At 42.0% G+C, this 25,136-nt stretch overlaps 1 protein-coding gene across 1 annotated transcript in view; it reads left to right on the top strand.

Moving 5' to 3' along the window:
- Nucleotides 1-24,624, top strand: part of slc30a5 (solute carrier family 30 member 5) — a 42,183-nt gene extending 17,559 nt beyond the window's left edge. Inside the window, exons 5-15 of the mRNA XM_085981875.1 lie at nt 781-868; nt 3,832-3,919; nt 4,100-4,176; nt 5,330-5,500; nt 6,702-6,990; nt 16,880-17,088; nt 19,484-19,641; nt 20,160-20,289; nt 20,606-20,825; nt 22,850-23,076; nt 24,016-24,624. Coding sequence (XP_085838001.1) covers nt 781-868; nt 3,832-3,919; nt 4,100-4,176; nt 5,330-5,500; nt 6,702-6,990; nt 16,880-17,088; nt 19,484-19,641; nt 20,160-20,289; nt 20,606-20,825; nt 22,850-23,076; nt 24,016-24,207 — 1,849 coding nt within the window. The 3' untranslated portion in view covers nt 24,208-24,624. The remainder of the gene's footprint in view (nt 1-780; nt 869-3,831; nt 3,920-4,099; nt 4,177-5,329; nt 5,501-6,701; nt 6,991-16,879; nt 17,089-19,483; nt 19,642-20,159; nt 20,290-20,605; nt 20,826-22,849; nt 23,077-24,015) is intronic.
- The last annotated feature ends 512 nt before the right edge of the window (nt 24,625-25,136 follow it).

The following is a 25,136-nucleotide window of genomic DNA, read 5'->3' on the forward strand; positions in this document are numbered from 1 at the left end:
ATTTATGCAGTGTCTGTCACTTGAATCTACTGAGCTTAACCGGTTAATCGTATCAGTTCTTAGCTGTGTTTTTAGATGGAGCACCCATCTTTTGAAATATTGTAGCACTTTCTGTGTTGCACAGCTTCTGGAAGATAGATTTCAACATTGCTTTTAGTAAATGAAAACAATTGTGACCTTTTAATTCAAGTTCTTAGTTCATATTCTTAAACATCAGAGTTTTTCACTTGTGCGCTTGCCAATGTACGGTTTACTTCCCATTCATTTTAATGAACAGGGAAAATTGTGGGCTGGTAAGTGCATTAGTGGGAAACTACAGTCATTATCATCTGTTTTGAAATACTGCAGTGCTATAAGAATGTTGCAAAGTTGTTAAACTAGAATTTCTCCTAGTTTTGTGACTCTTGCCCTGGTTCTAGGTCCTCTTGTACCATGCATCTATCCCTGCCCTAGGAGGATAACTTGCTTGCAGGCTTTTACAAATGCCTCTTGTTTAGCAGGACACAGGGGAATATGCAAGTGTTTTTTAGGTTGACTTGTGTGTTGACTTTCTTCTTCCTGTGGGGAAACGTCCTCGCATCTATTTGCTGCTTCCCTACGGTAATCCCATTGAAATCGCAGGCTTTACTTTTTGGAAAATGATATGAACGTGAACCTGTTCCACTACTCTGTGGTACGGTGTGTTGGTGCAACAGTGATGTGGTACTGCTCGGTTCTGATTAATGTTAATGAAAGACTTGGAGTATTAAAAGTGTGCATCCTTGTATTTTCTCTTGCCAGAACAGTACTTCTGTTTGAACATAGTGACATTGTTGTCGTTTCACTGCTTGGTGTGCTGTTTACAAGCTCTGATGGAGGCCCAGCAAAGGTACTGTGCATCACTAAATAATGCATTCTGTGCATTTTCCCTTGTTATAAAAATGGAGAATATTGTCCTTGTAAGTTTGGGGGATAAATTCTGTAACTTTTTAGATAAATTTGATAAGATAAATAGACATGTTACTTAAATGTTTTCACAACTGCATTAGGCTTTGCCTAGCGAATTGTCTCTGAATGATGGTATTACTTGGTGATTTTTCAGTTGTCTAAAATTCTTTTTTTATAAACAGAAAAGAGTAGTATATACTAGAAAATGGATCTTTGGTACCTGGAGTTTGTTTTAATTGAGCAAATGCATTTGTGGCGGTGGAAGGATGCTAGAAACTGTATAAATGTCTGTGTTGAACTATTTCTTTATAAACTGTTAGAAAACCAACATTAAATTTAAAACAAAAAAGTGGAGAACTTTTATTTTTGATATAAAAGTTACAAAATATAAAAGGGGAGGCACGGTGGCATAGTGGTTAGCACTGTTGCCTCACAGCGCCAGGGACCCGGGTTCAAATCTAGCCTCGGGCGACTGTCTGTGTGGAGTTTGCACATTCTCCCTGTGTCTGCGTGGGTTTCCTCCGGGTGCTCCGGTTTCCTCCCACAGTCCAAAGATGTGCGGGTTAGGTTGATTTGGCTATGATAAATTGACCCTTAGTGTTAGGGGATTAAATACGTGGGGTTATGGGGATAGGGTGGGATATGTGTCGGTGCAGGCTTGATGGGCCGAAATGGCCTCTATCTGCACTGTGGGGATTCTGTGATTCTGTGATATATTTGACTCTTATACTGGTAGGAACAAATATTTCGGTCTGAAAATACATTAAAAGAAAAAAATGCTATAAACTTAATTTAGCTGCCATTTTGAAGAATTCTATTCCATTATTGGGTGTAAATACAACCTGTTTCTGAATTATGTGTTTACCAAGGCGTGCAAACATTGACATCATTTAATTTGTGTAAATAGTCATATAACAGCCCTAATTTAGACCTTTGAGAAAAATAAATGCCACATTAATCAGTATCTGTCATTGGTAAGAATGAATTCTGCATAATGCACTAGTATAAAACCTGTGAATGAATTTGTTTCAATTAATGTATGTTTATGTTAATTTCAGTGGATTGACTTGTTTTGAGGAATGATATTTAGCAACCAGGACAAAATGTAGAATAATGGATAAGTAAGTGGAATTATGAGAGATTGCTAAATTATTAAATCCTTGAAATCTTATTGGCTAGTAGGGTGAGCACTTAATGTGTTGGGCAAGTTCAGTAGCTGCATCTTAATAATTAGATCATTGTCTGTCCACTTATGGCCATAATGGCCTAGTGTATTATGCTAGAATATGAGACCTCAAATTGATTGTGATACTATGGTTTATACTTTAATTAGTCTATTAATTCAGCATGAATCATTTTCATTATAACCACATGTCACTTAATCAGATGGCTCCTAAAGTGTGTGAACAAAGGTTGAGTCATGCATCATCCAAACACTGCAGTTGTATTACTGCCTTAGCTGTGTCCTGTACTTCCATAGTGCTATGTATATGTTTCATTATCTTTATTCCATTTGGATATTCCAGTATGAAGACCTTCCTCATTTGATGGGGCCAATTATAAACTGTGTGAATCATCAAGTCCAGGTTTAACAGTTGTATTTATGGGCATTGTGTGTTATTTCTGCATTGAGATACATTAGGCTCTTCATTGCTTCTTTTTTGGTAGTACAGGAAACTTTGTGCTATCCGGAGGTGAGCTATCTGGCAATCTGGAGCCACCGGCAAAAATCAGCAGCCGTTTTTTATTCTTTGTTTTTTTTTGCTTTGTTTGAACAGTCAAGCTGTGCAAGGTCTGTAGCTATAGCAACAGCTTCAGCTACAGAGCTTTAGGGCCACACCCGAGTGTTTAGAAGCTGTTGCTAAGCAACAGTGTTTGTTGTCAAATACGGAGATAAGAACCTCCGTATCTCTCAACATTAACTCTGGAGAGTACGGCAGTTTTGAGGCAATGGCAGCAGCTCGGCCCTGTGGGTGCCGGATAGCACACAGTTTCCTGTATTGGTCAAGGAAGGGAGACTTTTTTAGAATAGAGCCATAGGTATCATGTTTTAACATCTTATTCGAAGGATGAAACCTTTGACTGCAGCACTCTGTGCTTATATTATACACTCAATTCTTGGTGTGGGGCTCGAACCCACTATCTTCTGACCTATATTATACACTCAATTCTTGGTGTGGGGCTCGAACCCACTATCTTCTGACCTATATTGTACACTCAATTCTTGGTGTGGGGCTCGAACCCACTATCTTCTGACCTATATTGTACACTCAATTCTTGGTGTGGGGCTCGAACCCACGATCTTCTGACCTATATTACACACTCAATTCTTGGTGTGGGGCTCGAACCCACGATCTTCTGACCTATATTGTACACTCAATTCTTGGTGTGGGGCTCGAACCAACGATCTTCTGACCAAGAGGTGAGAGTGCTGCCAGTTGAGCAAATTAAATAAATGCACTGGGTGATAAATCCGTCGATAATTCAACAACAGCTTGCATTTATGCAGTGCGTTTAACATAATTAAAAAGAGATTTGGAAGGGTAACCAAAAGCTTGGTCAGAGAGATGATTTTAAGGAGGGCATTAAAGGTGAGAGAGGCGAAGGGATTTAGGGAGGAAATTCCAAAGAATGGGGCCTAGGCGGCTGAAGTCATGGCCACCAATGTTGGGGCTAAGAGAGGGCGGGGGGGTGGTGGAATAAACAATAGGCCATGGTTGAAGGAATGGAAAAGTCTGGGGGCTGGCAGCGGTTATAGAGATGGGGATGGGCAAGGCTTTAAATACGAAGATGAGAATTTTTAAGCTGTGGTGTTGGTTTAAACTATTGCTTCTAGTAAAGTTAAACTGGGGAATTCGCATTTTATTAATCTAAATATGTAAACTTTTTTTCCCCCATCAATAGACAAGAGGAGCTGCATTCTTCATTATTGCCGTCATTTGTTTGTTATTGTTTGACAATGATGACCTAATGGCCAAGATGGCTGAACACCGTATCCTTTTTGTCTGAAAAGCCACTGTGTTGAGTGTATGTAAGATGTATGTTTATATATTTTTTTAATTAATTGGACAGCAAATGTTTTATCTTGCATTTGGATAATGAAATGTGATTGACTTATTTAGACAATATTTAAAATCCATAGTATGTTTAGTTCCTTAACCTAATCTTGTAGCTGAGGGACATCATGACAGTGCTTTAACCCATGCACTATACACAGCCATCTCTCTTCTTGGCGTAGCAGACCATAAGGTAATTTTCTTGTAATAGCAAGGATGGTATCAGCTGGCAATTCATTCATATTAATGGTCTATCATCCGAATGTAGTCAATTCTGAAACATTCTAAACAACTGGCATTTTACACATTTTTAATTTGTGTTCATAGTGTATGTGGCATATTCAGAGTTATCTATAGGGTTCAGGTAAAGTCTGATGGGCATTGTAGCCAGCCTGAAATAACAACAGAAAATACTGGAAATATTCAGCAGGTCAGGCAGCATCTGTGGAGAGAGAAAAAAATGTCTTGAGTATTTCCAGCATTTTCAGTTACTGTGGATGCTGGAAATCTGAAATATTTTGCTATTGTAGCCAGCCTGTTTTTTCCCTATTTACTGTTTTAAAAAATGATTTGTTTCCCTTGTTCTCTCCCAGCACCGTTACAAATTGAGAGTCATTTCTGTAGTAATGGAGTCAGAGCTTATATACTGCTCAGCAAGATCTCGAGCTGTGTAACCTATAGATATAGTAGAGTGATTTCACTCTTAAGAAGTATGAGTAAGCTTCATCTGCATGAGTATGAAACTAATGCATTCAATCTATAGTAGGAGACCATTTTGCCATATAATTGGCCATGCTGGTGTTGACTGTAGCAGGTCAATCCCAATGCATTTAATGAATCCAGTGATATCCATGTGTAGTTCTCTCCAGCCATTCATATGACTAGCTTTCCGGCACAAGAATTAGCCTGGTGTGGTAAAATAGTTTTGCAATCATTACTCCGTTTATACAACGGCAGGATGCAGATTTGTGCCATTGATTTTCCCATGTGAGGAGTTACCTATCTTGGCCATCCCATTCAGAGGAAGCACTGAATGAACCCTAAATGTTTTCCCACAAATACTAGTCACATTTGCTCTCCTCCGAGCAGCCAGTTAAGAATGACATTGGTAAAAGTCAGGACTGACCAGGTTACTACTCCATCGTCTCAGCCAGAGACTGATGCACAAAGTGCTAGACCTAAATAGGTGGCAAAAATAACATTTTTAAAGATGGGGTCAAACAGAAACATAAAATCTGGTCCAGATTCAGTTTGTGGGACTTTAATTTGCATCCTGCATTTCTTTTTTAAAAGAGCAGTGTCAATGGAATTCGTCATCTCATTAACTTTTATTTTGTCTCTTTTAGGGTGGAGTTTTATTACTCGTGATATCATTGTGTTTCAAAGTTGGTTTTCATACAGCCTCTAGAAAGCTGTCTGTGGATGTTGGTGGAGCCAAACGCCTACATACATTATCTACTCTAACTTCAGCCCTCTTACTGTTTCCATGGGTAATCATATTGACTGCAACTACAGAGGTAATACGGCGTAGCATGCATTTAACGCATGGGCAAAAGGGTTTGTTGACTTATTAAAAAAAATTATGCAAAATAAGCTGCCTTAGCTTAAAACAAACTATCATTTTCATTCTGCAACAAAACCTCTCTTCCCTTGTCACTGACTCCATCCCTCCCCCTGACTTCACACAGGCTAAACAAGATGTTCAACCCAGGGCTAAGCTTTAAACCCCTTATTCTATAAAATTACCAAGACCACTTACTTTGTCCTTCACAACATCACCTGCTTCTGCCCCTACCTCACCCACACGGCTGTCAAACCCCTTATACACACCTTCTATTTTAGACTGAATTTCTTCAATGTTCTTCTTGCCAGCCTTGCAGCCTCTTCTCTTCATAAAGTGCAACGTCCCAAACTCTGCTGTCCTATTTCACCATAAGCCCCATTTGGTATTCATCCTTGCTGACCTACACTGGCTCCCCAGACCCCAACACATCAAATTTAGAATCCTCATTCTCATCTCTAAATCTCTACATGGCTTCTTCTTAGCAATAATCTCCAGTCTTCCATGCCCTCTTGACTCGCCTTAGGGGGAACATTGTGTGGCACCAAATAAAACCTCCTAGCTGAAATAGGTTTAACGGTACACGTTTGGGATGTGGGTACTCTTTTATATATGAATGAAAAACTTATCTAAAGAAAGTTTTCAAAAAGCACACTAAGAAGCATGTTAGCTCAAGTGCTGTTTTTGTACTGTTGAAATAAGATATGTTTTAAGACCTTTTTCTCAGATAGATCAATGATATTTTCAGTTGCAGTACATCTGCCTGTAAACTTTTGACGGCAACCAAGAAGTTTCAGTTTTACAACATAATTGGTTTCACAGTGGTAAAGAGGAATCAAATTACATTTTTTTGTTAATTTTCCTCCATTTGTCACGATAAGCAAGGTTCTGAATGTTTGCTTATATTTAGGGGTTTGGAGTTATCATCATGCGTTAGGAATTGAATCTGTATCTCTCATGTTCAACATTATTTAGCCAATGGAGCGAAGAGTCTAGCTTAAAAACTAGGGAAAAATTCAAGCAGGTGCACTTTCAATAGTGAAATCTTGTATAGCGTTGCACTGTTGAAATATACAGTGAATATAACATTGCCCTGTTATAGTAACTTTAATAATAATGACATGTACCTTATTAGATATTTTATCTTTGTGTTATAGAGTAAAATAGAATCCTGGTCTTCCCTTATCATGCCATTTGTGACCGTCATCTTCTGTGTGCTAATATTGGACTTCTACGTGGAATCTATATGTTCAGCCAAGATGGAAGTTTCAAAGTGTGCACAATATGGTTCAGTTCTGGTCTTTTTTGGTGCCCTACTTCTTGCTAATTTCTGGACACATCCAATAACTGATCAACTACGTGTAATCAACAAACAAACCCTGCAGCACAGCACGGAGCATGTATTGTCAGGCGGAGTGGTGGTTAGTGCCATTTTCTTCATATTAGGTGAGTATTCTTGTTTTCAGATATTGTAAAATCGGCACAGAACGAGGCCATTCGGCGAATTGTGCTTGTGCCATTGCTAGGTTTTTGACTGGAGCTATTCATTCTACAGGAAACTTTCTGATATCCGGCACTGACGGGACCAAGCTGGTGCCGTAACATCAAAAGTGCCGGACATACCAGAGTTAATGTTTAAACATACAAAACTGAGAAGCTCCGTGTGAATCAACAAACCCTGTTGCTTCAAAGCAGTCGGCTGCAGCTGCAAGTGTCTGTAGCTGAAGCTGTTGCTATAGCTACAGACCTTGCAGTGCTTGACTGGGGGGAAAAAAAGCAACGAGAACTAAAAAAAAAAATATAGAAAACGGCTCCTGATTTTTGCCGTTGGATCGAGTATTCCGGACATATAACCTCCGGATAAACCAAAGTTTCCTGTAATTCCATTTCCTTCCCCTTTCCTCGTATCCTTTTATATTTTCTTTTTCAACACTTACACAATTCCCTTTTGAATGATGGTATAGTCCCCAGCCTCAATAGCCATGTCTTATAAAGCATTTCTTGTGCTATTAACTCGTGTGTGAAAGCGTTTTTTCTAACTTACCCCTTCATCTTCTAGTAATCATCCTTAGCCTGTGTCCTCGTTACCCAGAGAATTACAACCAGTGGAAACAATCATTCACTGTTTATCCTTTTAAAACTCTTCCTAATTCTGAACAATATTATTTGATCCCCTTTGACCACCTCTATTCCAATGAAAAAAATCTCCAATTTGTAAGCGTTTTCCCCATTATTTTTAAAGTTGCAAAGGGGATTAGATCCAATTAGTGTCTCTAATAGAAACATAGAAGATAGGAGCAGGAGTAGGCCATTCGGCCCTTCGAGCCTGCTCCGGCATTCAATGAGATCATGGCTGATCATTCAAATTCAGTACCCTGTCCCTGCCTTCTCCCCATATCCCTTGATCCCTTTAGCCTTAAGAAATATATCCAACTCTTTCTTGAATATATTTAATGAACTGGCCTCCACCGCCCTCTGTGGCAGAGAATTCCACAGGTTCACCACTCTTTGGGTGAAGAAATTCCTCCTCATTTCAGTCCTAAATGTCCTACCCCTTATCCTTAGACTATGACCCCTGATTCTGGACTCCCCGACCATCGGGAACATCCTTCCAGCATCTAGTCTGTCCAGGCCTGACAGAATTTTATAGGTTTCGATGAGATCCCCTCTCAATCTTCTAAACTCCAGTGAGTATAAGCCCAATCGACGCAATCTCTCCTCATACGTCATTCCTGCCATCCCAGGTATCAGCCTGGTGAATCTTCGCTGCACTCCTTCCATGGCAAGAACGTCCTTCCTCAGATAAGGCGACCGAAACTGCACACAATACTCAAGGTGCGGTCTCACCAAGGCCCTATACAACTGTAGCAAGACATCCTTATTCCTGTACTCGAACCCTCTTGCTAAGAAGGCCAACATACCATTTGCCTTCTTAACCGCCTGCTGCACCTGCATGCTTACCTTCAGCGACTGGTGCACAAGAACACCCAGGTCTCTCTGCACTTCCCCTTCACCCAATCTATTGCCATTCAGATAATAATCTGCCTTCCTGTTTTTTGCCTCCAAAGTGGATAACCTCACATTTATCCACATTATAGTGCATTTGCCATGTTTCTGCCCAATCACCTAACCTGTCCAAATCGTACTGGAGTTTCATGACATCCTCCTCACAGCATACCCTCCCACCCAGCTTTGTGTCATCTGCAAATTTGGAGATATTACATCCAATTCCTTCATCCAGATCATTAATATATATTGTGAACAGCTGGGGTCCTAGGACCGATCCTTGCGGTACCCCCACTAGTCACTGCCTGCCACTCGGAAAACGACCCGTTTATTCCAACTCTTTGCTTTCTGTCTGCCAACCAGTTCTCTATCCAAGTCAATACCTTGCCCCCAATCCCATGTGCCTTAATTTTGCACGCTAATCTCTTATGCGGGACCTTATCGAAAGCCTTCTGAAAGTCCAAATACACCACATCCACTGGTTCTCCCTTATCTATTTTACCAGTTACATCCTCAAAAAATTCCAGTAGATTAGTCAAGCATGATTTACCTTTTGTAAATCCATGTTGACTTTGTCCGAACCTGTCACTGCTTTCCAAGTGCTCTGCTATTACATCTTTTATAATGGACTCTAGCATTTTCCCCACTACCGATGTCAGGCTTACCGGTCTATAATTCCCCGCTTTTTCTCTGCCACCTTTTTTGAATAGTGGGGTAACATTAGCTACCCTCCAATCCATGGGTACTGTTCCAGAGTCTATCGAGTTCTGGAAGATGACCAGCAATGCATCTACTATTTCTAGGACCACTTTCTTAAGTACCCTGGGATGTAGATTATCAGGCCCTGGGGATTTATCGGCCTTCAGTCCCATCAATTTTCCTAACACCATTTCCCTACAAATACTGATTTCTTTCAGTTCCACCCTTTCATCAGACCCTATGTTCCCCGGTATTTCTGGGAGGTTATTTGTGTCCTCCTTTGTGAAAACAGAACCAAAGTATGAATTTAGTTGGTCTGCCATTTCTTTGTTTCCCATTATAAATTCCCCTGATTCTGACTGCAAGGGACCTACGCTTGACTTCACCAATCTTTTTCTCTTCACATATCTATAAAAGCTTTTACAGTCAGTTTTTATGTTCCCTGCAAGCTTACTCTCATATTCTGTTTTCCCTTTCTTAATTACTCCCTTTGTCCTCCTTTGTTGAATCCTGAACTGCTCCAATCCTCAGGATTATTGCTTTTTCTGGCCAATTTGTATGTCCTCTCCTTGGTATTATGTCCGTGTATAATTGAGACACGGACTGCAGGAGTTGATTATAACAAGTCTTTACTGAATGGAGACAACCTGGAAACTGAAAACTACAGAAGCCTGCTAGGGCCTTTTATACAGGGGTGGTCACTGCCGGTACTGCAGTCTGAGACCAGTTATTCCCTTAAAGGTACATACACAACAATTCTTCCCCTTTTAGATAAACAGTACATAACATTCATTTAACAACTAAATAATAACTAATTACAATTACGGTTGCTAGATACATTGGTTGAAGTTAAGCAATTATAAGTTCAGTCTTTGAGGAGGCTTCCTGATTCTGTCTGGATAACGCCTCTTTGGGATATCAGGTTCTTCTGGCAAGGTTGAGTCTGGATCAATGTCGTTGTTTAGTTCGTCTGCTTCCAATATCACCGATTCTGCGGTAGATGCAATTGGTACTTCGGTTTCATCGCCAGGTGTATCGGATCGTGGTGTGGAGTTGATGTTTTCCAGTGACTCTAGAAACTGGTCAGCATGGTGTCTTACAATGCTCTCTCCAACGTCCACGGTATACATTAGAGGTCCCTGCCGTGTACAGATCGTTCCTGGCTGCCATTTCTCTGTGCGGTAGTCCCGGGCCAAAACTGGTTGACCTACCTTAAAACTCCTGGTCGGCCTTTCATTCATATTCTGAAACTGCCTGTTCTCCACATCTCTTCTGATGTTTGGCTTAACCAAATCCAAGCGGCATCGTAGTCTTCGATTGAAGAACATCATGGCTGGAGTTTGGTTGGTAACCGCATGTGTCGCATTCCGGTAGGCAAACAAGAAGTTATCCACCTTGTGTTGTAGGGGTATATCTTCATTACACATTGCCTTGATAGCCTTCTTGAATGTTTGAACAAACCTCTCGGCCAATCCATTGGTGGCTGGATGATATGGGGCGGATGTGTAATGCTTAACACCATTGTTCTTTAAGAACCTCCGGAATTCTTCAGACACAAACTGGTCCATTGTCAGAGCAAATCTGTTCAGGCAGCCCATTCCTGGCGAATATGGTTCGTAAGACTGATAGTTTTTTCTGTGGTGGTTGAGGACATTTTTATTACCTCTGGCCACTTTGTGCATCCACCGCAATTAAAAACATCAAGTCCATAAAGGGACCAGCAAAATCAATCTGCACCCTTTGCCATGGAGATGATGGCCACTGCCATGGATGTAGAGGGGCTTGTGGTGGGGCGTTTTGGACCTTCTGGCATCCTGTACAGCTCTTGGTCATCTCTTCGATTTCTCTATCGATTCCTGGCCACAACACAAACGCTCTGGCTAAGTTCTTCATTTTTACCCCTCCCAGATGACCCTCATGAAGCTCATTGAGCACTCTATCCTTCAATTTGGGTGGAATTACTACTCTGAATCCACACATCAAGGTTCCTCTGCACACTGACAGCTGTTCTCTTCTCGGCGAGAATGCTGGCAGCAGTGGTTCGCCATGTGCTGGCCATCCCTTCACCGTTAAATCATAGACCCAGGAGAGTGTCGGGTCATTTCGTGTTTCCTTTTCTATGTTTGCATTCGTCACAGGGAGACATTCGACTATAGTCGAGTGGAATAACTCCACTGGATCCACTGCCAGTTCTTCTTCCACCGTCGGCAACGGTAGGCGCGACAATCCATCAGCATTCCCATGCTGTTTAGTTCCTTTGTACTCGATGTCATATTGGTGTGCCCCTAGGAAAAGGGACCACCTCTGTAGCCGTTGTGCCGTCATTATCGGTACGCCCTTCTGAGGGTTGAAAATGGAGACGAGAGGTTGATGATCAGTCAGTAGAGTAAATTTCTGCCCGTGCAGGTAGTGATTGAACTTCTTCACCCCCCACACCAAGCTGAGGGCCTCTCTGTCAATCTGGGCGTAGTTACGCTCGGCTGAAGTTAACGAGCGTGATGCAAAAGCTATCGGCCTCTCTGAACCATCAAGGAATTTATGTGACAGTACCGCCCCAATGCCGTAGGGAGACGCATCACACGCCAGTCTTATCGGTAGTGATGGGTTGTAGTGAGCCAATACTTCTCTTGAAGTGATTAGGTCCTTACTCCTCTGAAAGGCCCGCTTACATTCATCGCTCCATTTCCATGCTACTCCCGTTCGTAGTAGGGCGTTCAGTGGATGCAGAATTGTGGACAAATTCGGCAAAAACTTATGGTAGTAATTCACCAATCCGAGGAATGACCTCAGTTGCAACACATTTTCAGGCGCTGGAGCCTTAACTACCGCTTCAATTTTGTCAGGGGACTTATGCAACCCCTCTTCATCAATCACGTGGCCACAATACGATATCTGTTTCTTAAAAAACTCGCACTTGGGGCGATTGGCTCGTAGCCCATGTTCTCTTAGTCTAGTGAGCACCTGCTCTAGGTTGGCAAGGTGTTCACTGTCATCTTCACCTGTCACTAGGATGTCGTCCAAGTAACACTGAGTCCCCGGAATCCCTTGCAGGACTTGTTCCATCGCTCTCTGCCATATCGCCGGAGCTGATGCTACTCCGAATACCAGTCGATTATACTGGTAAAGACCTTTGAGTGTTTATCGTGAGATACTTCCTAGAGGATTCTTCAACCTCCATCTGCAAATATGCTTGTGCTAGGTCAATTTTTGTAAAACACTTCCCTCCAGATAGTGAGGCGAAGATATCTTCTATCCTTGGAAGAGGATATTGTACTGTGTGAAGGACTGGGTTCACCGTCACCTTGAAGTCCCCACAGATGCGAACCTTCCTTGGCTCCTCAGACTTATTGTTTAACGTTTTCTTCATGACGGGAACGATGGGTGTCGCCCACTCGCTCCAGTCTACCTTAGATAACACGCCTGCATTCTCCAGATTCTCCAGCTCTGCCTCGACGGCTGGGCGAATTGCATATGGTACCGGTCTTGCTTTGAAAAACTTGGGAATTGCATTCTCCTCTATTTTTATCGAGGCGGTTACGCCTTTAAGAGTGCCCAGTTCTTGTTGAAATACCTCTTTGGCGTCAGCTAAGATTGTTGACAATCGTCCAGGAGTGACGTCGCCATCCATTTTACCAGCCACCGTCAGTACCTGAATGGAGTGCCAGTCTAAACTTATCTTTCTGATCCATTTACGTCCCAATAACGGTGGTCCACCATCTTGCAGAATGTAGAGATACAATTTCCGTATCTTCTTGCCGTTGTATTCGACAGGCACCCTTATTTTTCCTCTGGGGTATACTTTTTGCCCCGTATAAGTCATCAAGACAATGGATGTCTCTCTCAAGGGTATGTGTGAGAATAGCCGCTCGTAGTCTCGTCGATTCATGACGGTTAGAGCTGATCCTGTATCCAATTCCATTTTGACTTGGGACCCTGCTATCGTGAGGGTGACCCAAATGGTTCGGTGATCCTCTTTTGCGATTACGTTGTGAAGTTTGAGACAGCTTAGTCTCTTGTTTCCGGATTCACTATCGCTCATCTGGTCTTCGGAACTACTGTCCGTCATCTTTTGTACTTTCTTGTACGGTTCCTTAGTAGCCTTTTTGTTGTCGTTGGTCTTCTTCCCAGACCTGCAAACTCGTGCAATGTGTCCCATCTTTCCACATTGCCTGCATATTTTGTCCTTGGACCAGCAGTCCTTCTGGTCATGGTTTGTTCTGCCGCAGCGATAACATTTTGCAAATCCCCGTGTCATTTCGTGGGTGCCGTATTCCTGTGGCTTTTGTTGTATTTCCGCAGCTCCCCTTGCTGCTGCTTCGTACGATACTGCCACGCTGAAAGCCTTATCTAGCGTCAGCTCTTTCTCTGAGAGTAACCTCTTCTGGGTTCCTTCACTCAGGAGTCCACAGACAAATTTGTCCCGTAAGGTATCTGCCAGTCCTGCTCCGAACTGGCAGTGCTTTGATAGCTTGCGTAGTTCCGTAAGGTAATCAGCATTGCTCTCATTTTTATGCTGATTTCTCCTGTGGAATTTAAATCTTTCTGCTATCAGCAGCGGTGTAGGATTTAGGTGTTCCTGTAGGATAGCAACAATTTCGTTAAAACTCTTCGCCTTCGGTTTGGCTGGCGTAATCAGGTCCCGCAATAGGCCGTACGTTCTTGCGCCCATTAAATTTAGCAATACCGATGCCTTTTTCTCATCGGCTATTTCGTTTGCCTCGCAATATACCTCGACTCTTTCCACATACGTGGTCCAGTCTTCTATTGCATTATCGAAGGCAGTGATATCGCCAGTCTTTGGCATCTTGAAAATCTAAGATGGCACCTCCCGCGCTTTGCCTTAGTCCCCGATGGATCAAAATGGCGCCTCCCGCGCTTTTCCTTCCCCGCCGAGTTAAGATGGCGCCTCCCGCGCTTCCCTGCCGCTGCTGTCAACGCTGTTGCTGGCGATTATGTTTATTTTACTATCCTGTAATGGCGACGCCCTATGGTCTCCGCGCCTCCCCGATCGCTGCTGCCAACGCCGCTCTCCGCAGTATTTATTTTTCTATCGCGCTTCAATATTTGCTCCGTTAATTGAAGAACCGTTCCCGTCGTGGAGCGGACCCTCTGGGACACTTCCCTCCCTCTTAGGTCCGAACGCTGCCCGGCTTCGAAGCACCGGCCGCGCCCTGTGTGCTCCACCCTCTCTCCCTTTGCTTCCCGACTCGCTGCCCAGCCCCGTTGCAGAGCCACCCGATCGAGCTCTAGCCCGCCGCAGCCCAGGAAGGATCAGTGCACTACCTGCCACCAGCCCGATTAGCTGGGAAACCACAGATTGGAGAACCAAGCCTGGCTCTCGACAGTCTCTCCTGCACTTTTCAATTCGATGATTTGGAGGGCGGTTGCCCACGGTCGACGCCCGTTTCTCGAGTTTCTTTGGATTATTTTTTTTCTTCTGGCTTCGACCTTCAATAACGTCGTCTGGGGTGCTGCCGAGTTGCAGGTAAGTTCGTTTCTTACTCGTCGCCAGTATTATGTCCGTGTATAATTGAGACACGGACTGCAGGAGTTGATTATAACAAGTCTTTACTGAATGGAGACAACCTGGAAACTGAAAACTACAGAAGCCTGCTAGGGCCTTTTATACAGTGGTGGTCACTGCCGGTACTACAGTCTGAGACCAGTTATTCCCTTAAAGGTACATACACAACACTTGGATCTTATGCTATCCCTAATTTCCCTTGTTAGCCACGGTTGAGTCACCTTTTTTGTTTTATTTTTATGCCAAACTGGGATGAACAACTTCTGTAGTTCATCCATTCGGTCTTTGAATGTTTGCCATTGCCTATCCACCGTCAACCCTTTGTGTGCCATTCCCCAATCAATCCTACCCAACTCGCTCCTCAGACCATCGTAGTTTCCTTTATTTAAATTGAGGACCCTAGTTTCTGAGTCAACTACTTCATTCTCCATCTTAATGAAGAATTCGATCATATTATGATCGCTCCGACCCAAGGGGCCTCGTACAACAAGATTGCTAATTAATCCTTTCTCGTTACATAATACCCAGTCTAAGATGGCCTGATCCCTGGTTGGTTCCTCGACATATTGGTCCAGGAAACCATCCCGTAAACACTCCAGGAATTCCTCCTCCACAGTATTGTTACTAATTTGGTTAGCCCAATCTATATGTAGATTAAAGTCACCCATGATGACTGCTGTGCCCTTATTGCACGCTTCTTTAATTTCCCTTTTCATGCCATCCCCAACCTCCGCCTTACTGTTTGGAGGTCTATATACCACTCCCACTAATGTTTTCTTCCCCTTAGTATTTCTCAATTCTACCCATACAGATTCCACATCATCAGAGCTAATATCCTTCATTACCATTGTGTTAATCCCTTCTTTAACCAGTAATGCTACCCCACCTCCCTTTCCTTTTACTTTTGAGAAATATTTGCACAAAAGCCATTATTTTCATAGTAAGTTAACTGCTATGATCTGTTTATTTTACCTCTGACTACAATCATTTGTGTAACTGCATAGGAAAGGTTTTTCTTTAGGGGAAAAATTTTGTAGTGAAACAAAATTTCACTATCTGGCAAATAGTTTCTGGGGTTTTTTTGCACCGTGTATGCATCAGCAACCAAAATCAGGTTTAGCTGTGCTCGGATGCAGAATTCCTGGCCAATATTCCTCCCCCAAGCGTCATCACCAAAAATAGATTAGCTGGTCATTTATCTCATTATTGTTTATGGGATCTTGCTAGACATGTAAGTAATTCATTGGGCCGTACTTTCCAATCGGAGGCTTCCCGCGTGCGAAGGCCTCCGATCTGGAAAAAATCTACGCACTTACCTGAGGGCTCCCGAGATGCGTATAGTTCCGATCCTGGGCCTCTTCAACTCCAAGTGTACAGGGCCCACGTATCCCAGAGGCGCATGCGGTTCGCAAGCGTCCCTGGGATCACGTGGGCCATGGGGAGCCAATAGCAGAACTGAATCTCCCTTCATACACTTGACAGATATAACTGTCAAGTATATGAATGGAGATCAATGAAAAAACATAGTATAACTTTAAATACATTTTTTTTTTTAAAAACCATCACCTTTTTAAAATTAGTTGAAATTACAATAAATTAAATATTTTAAACAAATTACATTTTTTGAAAAAAATAAGTTTTTTATGGGGCTAAGAATAAACTTATCTTTTTTAAAGTATTTTTAAATGATAAATGACTGGAAAGTTTTTTTTTTACTTTTTTTCAACTCATCCTGGTAAAAGCAGGCTTTTACCAAGCATGAGAATTTTAAGGGTTTTCTGCAGGCGGAGGGTCTCCAGAAAGCGGAACTATCCGCCCGCAGCGGCCCTTCTCCAGGGCAGGCATCTGATCTGTCGAGAGCATTCTTGACAGATCGGAAATGACGATATCAGCACATATCCGGAATATCTAGGCCATTGTATTTGAAGATCTTTGAGACTTCTTGTTTTATACGTCACCTTTATGGATATTCACTGTTGATCACAGAAATAGGAAAAATCAAGTTTTAGAGAAATAGGGGGAAAGAAAGGGACAAATATGCAAACCTTCATAAAGGTTGCATACGAAAGGATTTTGCTTAACTCACTTGTGTCTTTCTCTCCCCAGCTGCCAGCATCTTATCTGCACCTTCCAAGAAAGGCCAGAAGGGGACTCTAGTTGGTTACTCACCTGAAGGCACCCCACTGTATAACTTCATGGGTGATGCCTTGCAGCATACTTCCCAGTCACTGCCCAGGTTTATCAAAGAATCTTTGAAACAAATCCTGGAAGAGTATGACTCTAGACAGATCTTCTACTTTCTCTGCCTTAACCTAGTGAGTATTTGATGTCTGTGGTTTTCTTTTCCACACTTGAAATAACAGAACATTTCTTTTTATTTTATGAGCAAGGAGATGTCTTTAAGTAATTTTGACTAAGATACTAATGCATGGGCCAGAATCTTGCTTGGGTGACAGAACTTTGGCTTGGAAATTGACTTAGTTCTTTTAAACTTTATTACTGTGATATAACATTGGCATTCATTGCGCATATTATATTGATCCTCATTTGTTCATAGCCCCATCACCGGATACTTATTCGGCCCATCTTAGTTCATCCATCAAAAGACCCTAAAGTCCCCCCATTGCACCATCTAATTGGTTCATTAATAATTCCAGATTTTTGCCACAAATATATTCCATGTGTTGATCACTCCTTGTATGAAGAAGAGCTTGCAGTTTTCACTCTTTTCTTCCTCCTTTTAAAGCTTTCAAGCTTTTGACACCCAAGCTTGGTGCCACTTATTGGGAGTATGGTTGTGTGGTGGATATGGTACCGGACTAGTGACTCACGCAAGTTAAAATTCCATCATGTCAAGTTGTGAAATTATATTCAGTATATCTGGAAATTTGTACTTGATTCTTAATGCCTTCAGGGCAACTAGGAATAGGCAATAAATGCTGCCTTGCCAGCATCGCCCACATCCCAAGAACAAATTTAAAAATGCAAGTTTACTTGTCTTAACTTCTCTTCAACTATGTTGCACTATGGGATTAGTTCTCTACCTAGGCTCCTCAACAATTATTTTAAAAAGGCTGCTTCAGCTGATCTTCAGGCATTGTCTGACTCAGATAACCCTTTGAGATCTTATGATTTATTGGGAAGAGTGAACAAACACTGCAGCAACAACAAAACTTGAATTTACAGAACACCTTTAACTTAGAAAAACATGTAAGAAGCCACACAACACCAGGTTATAGTCCAACAGTTTTATTTGAAATCACAAGCTTTCGGAGCACTGCTCCTTCGTCAGGTGAAGTGGAGAGATGCATAAAGACACAGCTTATATAGTCAGAGAATAATACCAGATGATTACAGGTAATCTTTCTAACTGCCATTTATCACACCTCGGCAGAGAGATAATCACAGCAATCAAAGGTGTGAATGGTGTCCAAACAGGTCTGTCAGGAAAACATTACATCAAAGAACAATGCGGTGGGGTCACAAGGTCAAATGTTGCAGATGCTGGGGTCTGTATGAAGAACAAAAAACAGACACAAAAACTTTTTTTTGCTGGAAATCACAGCAGGTCCGGCCGCATCTGTGTAGAGAGAACAAGCCAACGACGACTCGAGTCTGGATGACCCTACGTCAGGTGGGGTTACATGTAGCGTGACATGAACCCAAGATCCCGGTTGAGGCCGTCATACAGACCCCATGCAACATTTGACCCCTTGTGACCCCCACCTCATTGTTCTTTGATGTAATGTTTTCCTGACACCTGTTTGGACACCATTCACACCTTTGCTTGCTGTGATTATCTCTCTGCCGAGGTGTGATAAATGGCAGTTAGAAAGATTACCTGTAATCATCTGGCATTATTCTCTGACTATATAAGCTGTGTCTTTATGCATCTCTCCACTTCACCTGACGAAGGAATAGCGCTCCGAAAGCTTGTGATTTCAAATAAAACTGTTGGACTATAACCTGGTGTTGTGTGACTTCTTACATTTGTCCACCCCAGTCCAATACCGGCATCTCCACACCTTAGAAAAACATCCCATGGCACTTCACAAAAACCAAATGAAAAATGAACGCTGAGAGGTTAGGAGGGGTGAGCATTAGCTTGGTCAAAGATGTGGGTTTAAGTAAGAGTTTTGAGCGAGGAGAGGGTGGTGGAAAGGCAAAGGGGTTTATGGAGGGATTTCCAGAACATGGGGCCTATGCTGCCGCAGGAACGACCATCAATGGTGGAACAAAGGGAGGGAAGGGACCAGAATCAGAGAAATAGAGAATTTGGGAGGTGGGGGGGTGTACAGTTGGAGAAGGTTGCAGAGATAGGAAGGGGTCATGAAGGGAATTAAACATAAGGATGGGAATTTTAAATTTGAGGTGTTGGGGAACTGGGGGCTACTGTAGATCAGCAAGCACAGGGATGATGGACGAGTGGGGCTTGGTGTGGCATTGGACATGGGTAGCAGACGTTGATGAAGGATGGAAAGTCATTTGGGAGGGCACTGGATTAATTGTACCTTGATTCTTCCTCGACGTATTTTGTGACATTTTTACCCAATTACTTCATGCATCCTTGATATATTTTTCATATTTAAAGTCATAGCTCGGTTATTTGTAAGGAAATAAAAATTATGATGCATAGAATGAGCAATTTTCTTCCAATGTCAAGCTGGATCTAAAACATTCCATTGAGAGGCCGTTTTCTTTTTGTTTTAGGCCTTTACATTTGTGGAATTGTTCTATGGTGTGTGGACAAACAGCCTTGGCCTTATCTCTGATGGTTTCCACATGCTATTTGACTGCTCAGCTCTAGTCTTGGGCCTCTTTGCAGCCCTAATGACCAGATGGAAGGCAACTCGAATTTACTCTTACGGGTTAGTTTTCCGAATGTTGATTTAATTCCCCTTCACGCTAATGTGCACAAGTGTTGAAAAGAGTGGTACTGTTTTCAAAATTAAAAAAAAACGGGTAATGAACAAATTCGCATTTATATGGTGCCTAGTTCACCTCTCCGATCTCAAAACACTTCATGTACAATGAGCACTTTGAAGTGCAGTTACTGTTGTTATGTAGGTAAATGCGGTGGCAAATTCCCACAAACAGTAATGAGATGAATGACCAGTTATCTACTTAGTGATAGTGTAGTGAAATAGTGTTTTGGCAAAGCATGTTGCAGCATTAATTAACATGCTGCCCCTGCTAAGCACATTTTTGAAAAACTGGTTGCAAATTGCTATTTCAAAATAGATTGATATGAGGTACGACCTTGTGAAGCAGCTACTTTGTAGAATACTGTATTTGATTCTGGTATTGTAATTACAATACTTGTTGATCTTGATAGTTAAAATTTAATTTGTTTGATAAATCACTTCTTTTTCCTTCCCCTCTACAGATACGGCCGCCTTGAAATTCTGTCTGGCTTTATTAACGGACTTTTCCTAATGGTTATAGCATTTTTTGTTTTTATTGAGTCTGTGGCAAGAGTTTTTGATCCTCCAGACATAGACACAGAAATGTTAACGGTGGGTGCTTCTTAACAGTTCTTGGGTGTATGTGTGTGTATGTATTAGCAGTGTTTTGGTGAAAAACCAGCTTGGAAAGAGCATGAATAATTTTGTAATTTTACTTTACCAGTTTAGTAGAAGTGGTATTTAATTCTTGATTTCAAGATTGCTATTTAATACTGTACAGTGAATATTGTATAGAAATATAATCAGTTTCAGTGTAAAGCATATTTATTCCAGAAGTTGATGTTTCATTGTAGATTCAAGCAGGAATTAATTCCAATATCGCAATAATCTGAATTTATTCCGTTGCATCTTTCTTCATCTTGTACAGCCAGTCTCCATTGGGGGTCTGATAGTGAACCTGATTGGAATCTGTGCCTTTAGCCACGCCCATTCCCATGGCAGTTCTCGAAGTAACTGTCCTTCACATGAGCATGGCCACGGACATGGACATTCGCACAGCGACCATGGTCATGGAGGACATGGTCACAGCCACAACCATGGTCACTCACATGGATCTTCAGGAGGAGGAATGAATGCTAATATGAGAGGTAAAATGTTAGTGCAATTGAAGAAGTTACTGCTGAATATAACCACAAAAATAGTAGTAATTTAGACATGAATGTTTTTTTTTAAGTGCCATTATAATGCACTTCTAAGGGAAGGCTATACTCTTTTTATGAAGTTGTTTGGTGTGATAGAACACTCGAGTTAAACTAAGCCATGAATCATAGTTTGTTGCAGCATAACAGGACATTTGCTGGTGTTTTTCTCCGAGCCACCTAGTCTAATCCCGCTCTCATGCCTGCTCCTTCTACCTTTTCTTTCTAAAAGGGTGTATTACCAAGTATTTCATGTTAAACATAAGAAATAGGAGTAGGCCATTCAACCCTTCATATCTGCTTCGCCATTCAATAAGATCAAGGCTGATCTTCTACCTCATCTCCACTTTCCTACACTATCCCCATATCCCTTGATTCCCTTAATATCCAAAAATCTATCGATCTCTGTCTTGAATATACTCAACGACTGAGCCTCCACAGCTCTCTGGGGTAGAGAACTCCAAAGATTCACCACCCTCTAAGTGAAGAAATTTCTCCTCATCTCCTAAATGGCCGACCCCTTATTCTGAGACTGTGACCCCTGGCTCTAAACTCCCCAGCCAGGGGGAACATCCTCCCTGCATCTACCCAGATCTTTTGAAGAGCTCAACTTCTCTCGTGTGCACATAAGATGGCCCATTTCAACCACTGCCTTTACATCCAGCAGGACCTGCTCTGGGTTTTTCTGTAACGAAGATCCTGTTATGTGGATAGGCCATTAGCCCAATTCTGAGCCCACTACTGGTGTGGGGGTGGGGGGGGGGGGAACAGCCTGATGTGATGGGGGAGGGAGTCATCGCTACTCTCCCATTGGTAAAGAGAAAAAGTAAATCCTTTCTAGAGGGGGTTTCACCCTTCAAAAAAAATCCACAAATTATCAGAATGTAAATCTGTTATTTACCACTGAGCTGAGGAGTTCACTTTTTTTGCCTGCGTAGCAGTGACTGCTTCATAAGTACAGGTAATTGATTGGAATTGAAGTGCTTTGGTATGTCCTGAGGATGTTTCTAATGCAAATTATTATTTTTTTCTTCTTTTTCTCTCCTTTTCTCTTCCAAAACTTGACTCTTTCCTAAGTTCCCATAAAACTCAGCTGCTCTTTGGTTAATCCACTCAGCCATTGGGAAGTGAGAAGTTTCTTTTTTAAATGTTGGATGCTGTCATTTCAATACTGCTCGATGATGTCACTGATTATTTTGGAAGAATATGGCACTGAACTTTAAGGTATCAACCGTGGCTCAGTGGTAGCACTTCTCGTCTGAGTCAGAAGGTGCTGGGTACTGGTCCCACTCCAGAAACTTGAGCACAAAATCTAGACTGACAGTGCAGTACTGAGGGAGTGCTGCACTGTCGGAGCGGCCATCCTTTGAATGATACGTAAATTCAAGGCCTCGTCTGCCCTCTCGGGTGGACGTAAAAGATCCCATGGCACTATTTTGAAGAAAAGTAGGCGAGTTCTCCCCGGTATCCTGGCCAATATTTATCCCTCAACCAACATCACTAAAAACAGATTATCTGGTCATTATCACATTGCTGTTTGTGGCACCGTGCTGTCTGCAAATTGCTGCATTACAACAGTGACTATACTTCAAAAGTGCTTCATTGGCTATGAAAGTGCTTTGGACGTCCTGAGGTCATGAAAGGCACAAGTCTTTCTTTTTTTTAACTGTATAATCTAAACATCAGTATGTTTAACAGTCATGTTCTACAACAAAAGAGCATAACCATAAACTTAGAAGAGGAAGGATGAAAATGATTTATGCAGACGGTGAACGTATGTAATGGTCTGCCAAGGACGCCGTGGGGCTAATCAGCCGATTGAAAACAGAGTTGAATAAGTAGCAAAAAAAATGTTGATGGGGGGTAGACGGTATCATGGGATATATTTCCCAGACATTAGACTGTCAAAATAGACTTCAGTGGGCTTTTCCATTCATGTGCATTCCTTTGTAATAATACATTTTCTGTTGCAGGAGTATTTCTGCATGTGCTGGCGGATACACTGGGCAGCGTTGGAGTGATCATCTCGTCTCTTCTAATTCGTCAATTTGGATGGCTAATTGCTGATCCTATTTGCTCTCTCTTCATTGCTGTATTAATATTTCTAAGTGTCATCCCACTAATGAAAGATGCTTGTCAGTTGTTGCTGCTACGGACCCCACCAGAACATGAGAAGCAACTCAGTAGTGCCCTAAATAAGGTCTGAATCTGTTTTACTTCCAAGCATCCAACTACAGAAAATGTTATTTTTTTAAATAAAAAGCCATACTTACTGAATGCAACATTCAAAAGGTGATTAAAAGTTACTGGCAGTATGACTTCATGTAATAATGAAGTAGAGTTGCCAAATTACACAGCAGCGATCTAGTGCATGTAGAGATTTTTTTTTTTTTTTACACTAGCTGTAGGCAGTCTTGTTATTGGACTTTTACCAGTTGTTTCACATTTTTATAAATGGATTTATGAAACCAGGAGCGAGAAACATATCCAGTCCCTCTAAGCTGTTCAATCATCCAAGATTTGATTCCGAACGTAAACTGCCCATTTTTTTTGTAATATGTCCCTACTTTAAACCCACATTCCTCCACACTACTGAATTGAGAATTGATCCAATTCCCTTCTGAATGCTTTGACCGAGTCAGCATTTATTACACGAGATGACAGTTCATTCTGTAAGTTGACAACTCAAAAATATGAAGAAGGTATTTATTCAGTTTAATTTTTTTGTCTTTAGCTTGTAATTCTCTGCTTCTCATTTCTTAGTGTTTCTAAATACACCTTAATGGTTGCCTTTTTGAAATAATCAGGCCCATAATCTCTCTCTGAGAATAGAGTTAGTTTCCTCAACCTGCCTTCATAACTGAGTGGCTTGAAACACTGGTCAAGACCAGTGCAACTTTTAAGGAAAATGTCAATAAATATTTGAAGCTGATACAGGGCTATGGGGATAGAGCAGGGCAATGGGATTGTTCTAGGGAAGAGTCTGAATGGGTACGATGGGGAAAATGGCTTTCTTCTTCTGTGTTGTCAACTTCTGTAGTTTCTTCAAAGTATTAAGGTTTTGAACATTTCAGAAGTCTCTGAATATATTTAAAAGAAATAAGTAAATTTGTTTTCTGAATGTTATGAATGATTTCAGATCCAGAAAATTGAAGGTGTTCTATCTTATCGAGATCCTCATTTCTGGCGCCACTCAGCCAGTATGATAGCAGGAACCATACATGTGCAGGTCATGCCAGATGTTGTGGAACAGAGAATTGTACAGCAGGTACAGTGCTGCTTTATTCTATGTACTGCATTTCTCGTGTCATGCTTTTTGAGAAAGCATTAATGTAAAACAATAATGTACACTCACTTATGTTGACGATTTAAGTTTGCTATTTCTTTCACATGACCGACTTGCGTAAATTTAAACTTGTTCATGTAATGACATGTTCAATAACTTCTACCTTGTTATAGAAATCTTGTGCCAATAACTAGACTGAATAGGAACATGAGAAAGTACAGGATGCTTCATTTTTTTTTTTAACTGCAGTACATTTGGTCGGTCCCTAATAACGAATACTAAGACTCAAAAACACACAAACTGCTCCAGTACCTCCTTGGGTAGTACATTCCACATGTTCAGTAATTTCTGCGTAAAGCATTTTTTTTTTTAATCATTTTTATATGCATTCTGTGAAGTTACTGTACAGTCTTGTTACATGGTAGTTACAGAATAAAATGACACATTGAAGTTGTTGATACAGTTCCAAATAAATTCTTGGAGTCTAAGAGTAATTATGTGTAATCCCAGAGGTCTCCGCTGAATTGGGAAGATGTGCAGCGGACTTTCGAATGGGGCCAAGTCATTGCCCTCAGTCTTTTGCAACCCAGTCAAGCGGAGGAGAATCTCCCCCCAGACTAATTAACCATGGGTGCATTCTCTCTTTTCCCGCTCTCTTTCCCCCCTCTCTTTTCCCCCCCCCTCTCCTTTCCCCCCCCTCTCCTTTCCCCCCCCTCTCCTTTCCCCCTCTCCTTTCCCCCCTCTCCTTTCCCCCCTCTCCTTTCCCCCCCCCCTTTCCCCCCCCCCCTTTCCCCCCCCCCTTTCCCCCCCCCCCCCTTTTCCCCCCCCCCCTTTCCCCCCCCCTTTTCCCCCCCCCTCTTTCCCCCTCTCTCTTTTCCCCCCTCTCTCTTTTCCCCCCTCTCTCTTTTCCCCCCTCTCTCTTTTCCCCCCTCTCTCTTTTCCCCTCTCTCTTTTCCCCCCTCTCTCTTTCCCCC

This window comes from Somniosus microcephalus, chromosome 1, assembly GCF_052327205.1.
Source record: "Somniosus microcephalus isolate GS21.2 chromosome 1, FLI_Smic_1.0, whole genome shotgun sequence".
In the NCBI taxonomy this organism is placed as follows: domain Eukaryota; kingdom Metazoa; phylum Chordata; class Chondrichthyes; order Squaliformes; family Somniosidae; genus Somniosus; species Somniosus microcephalus.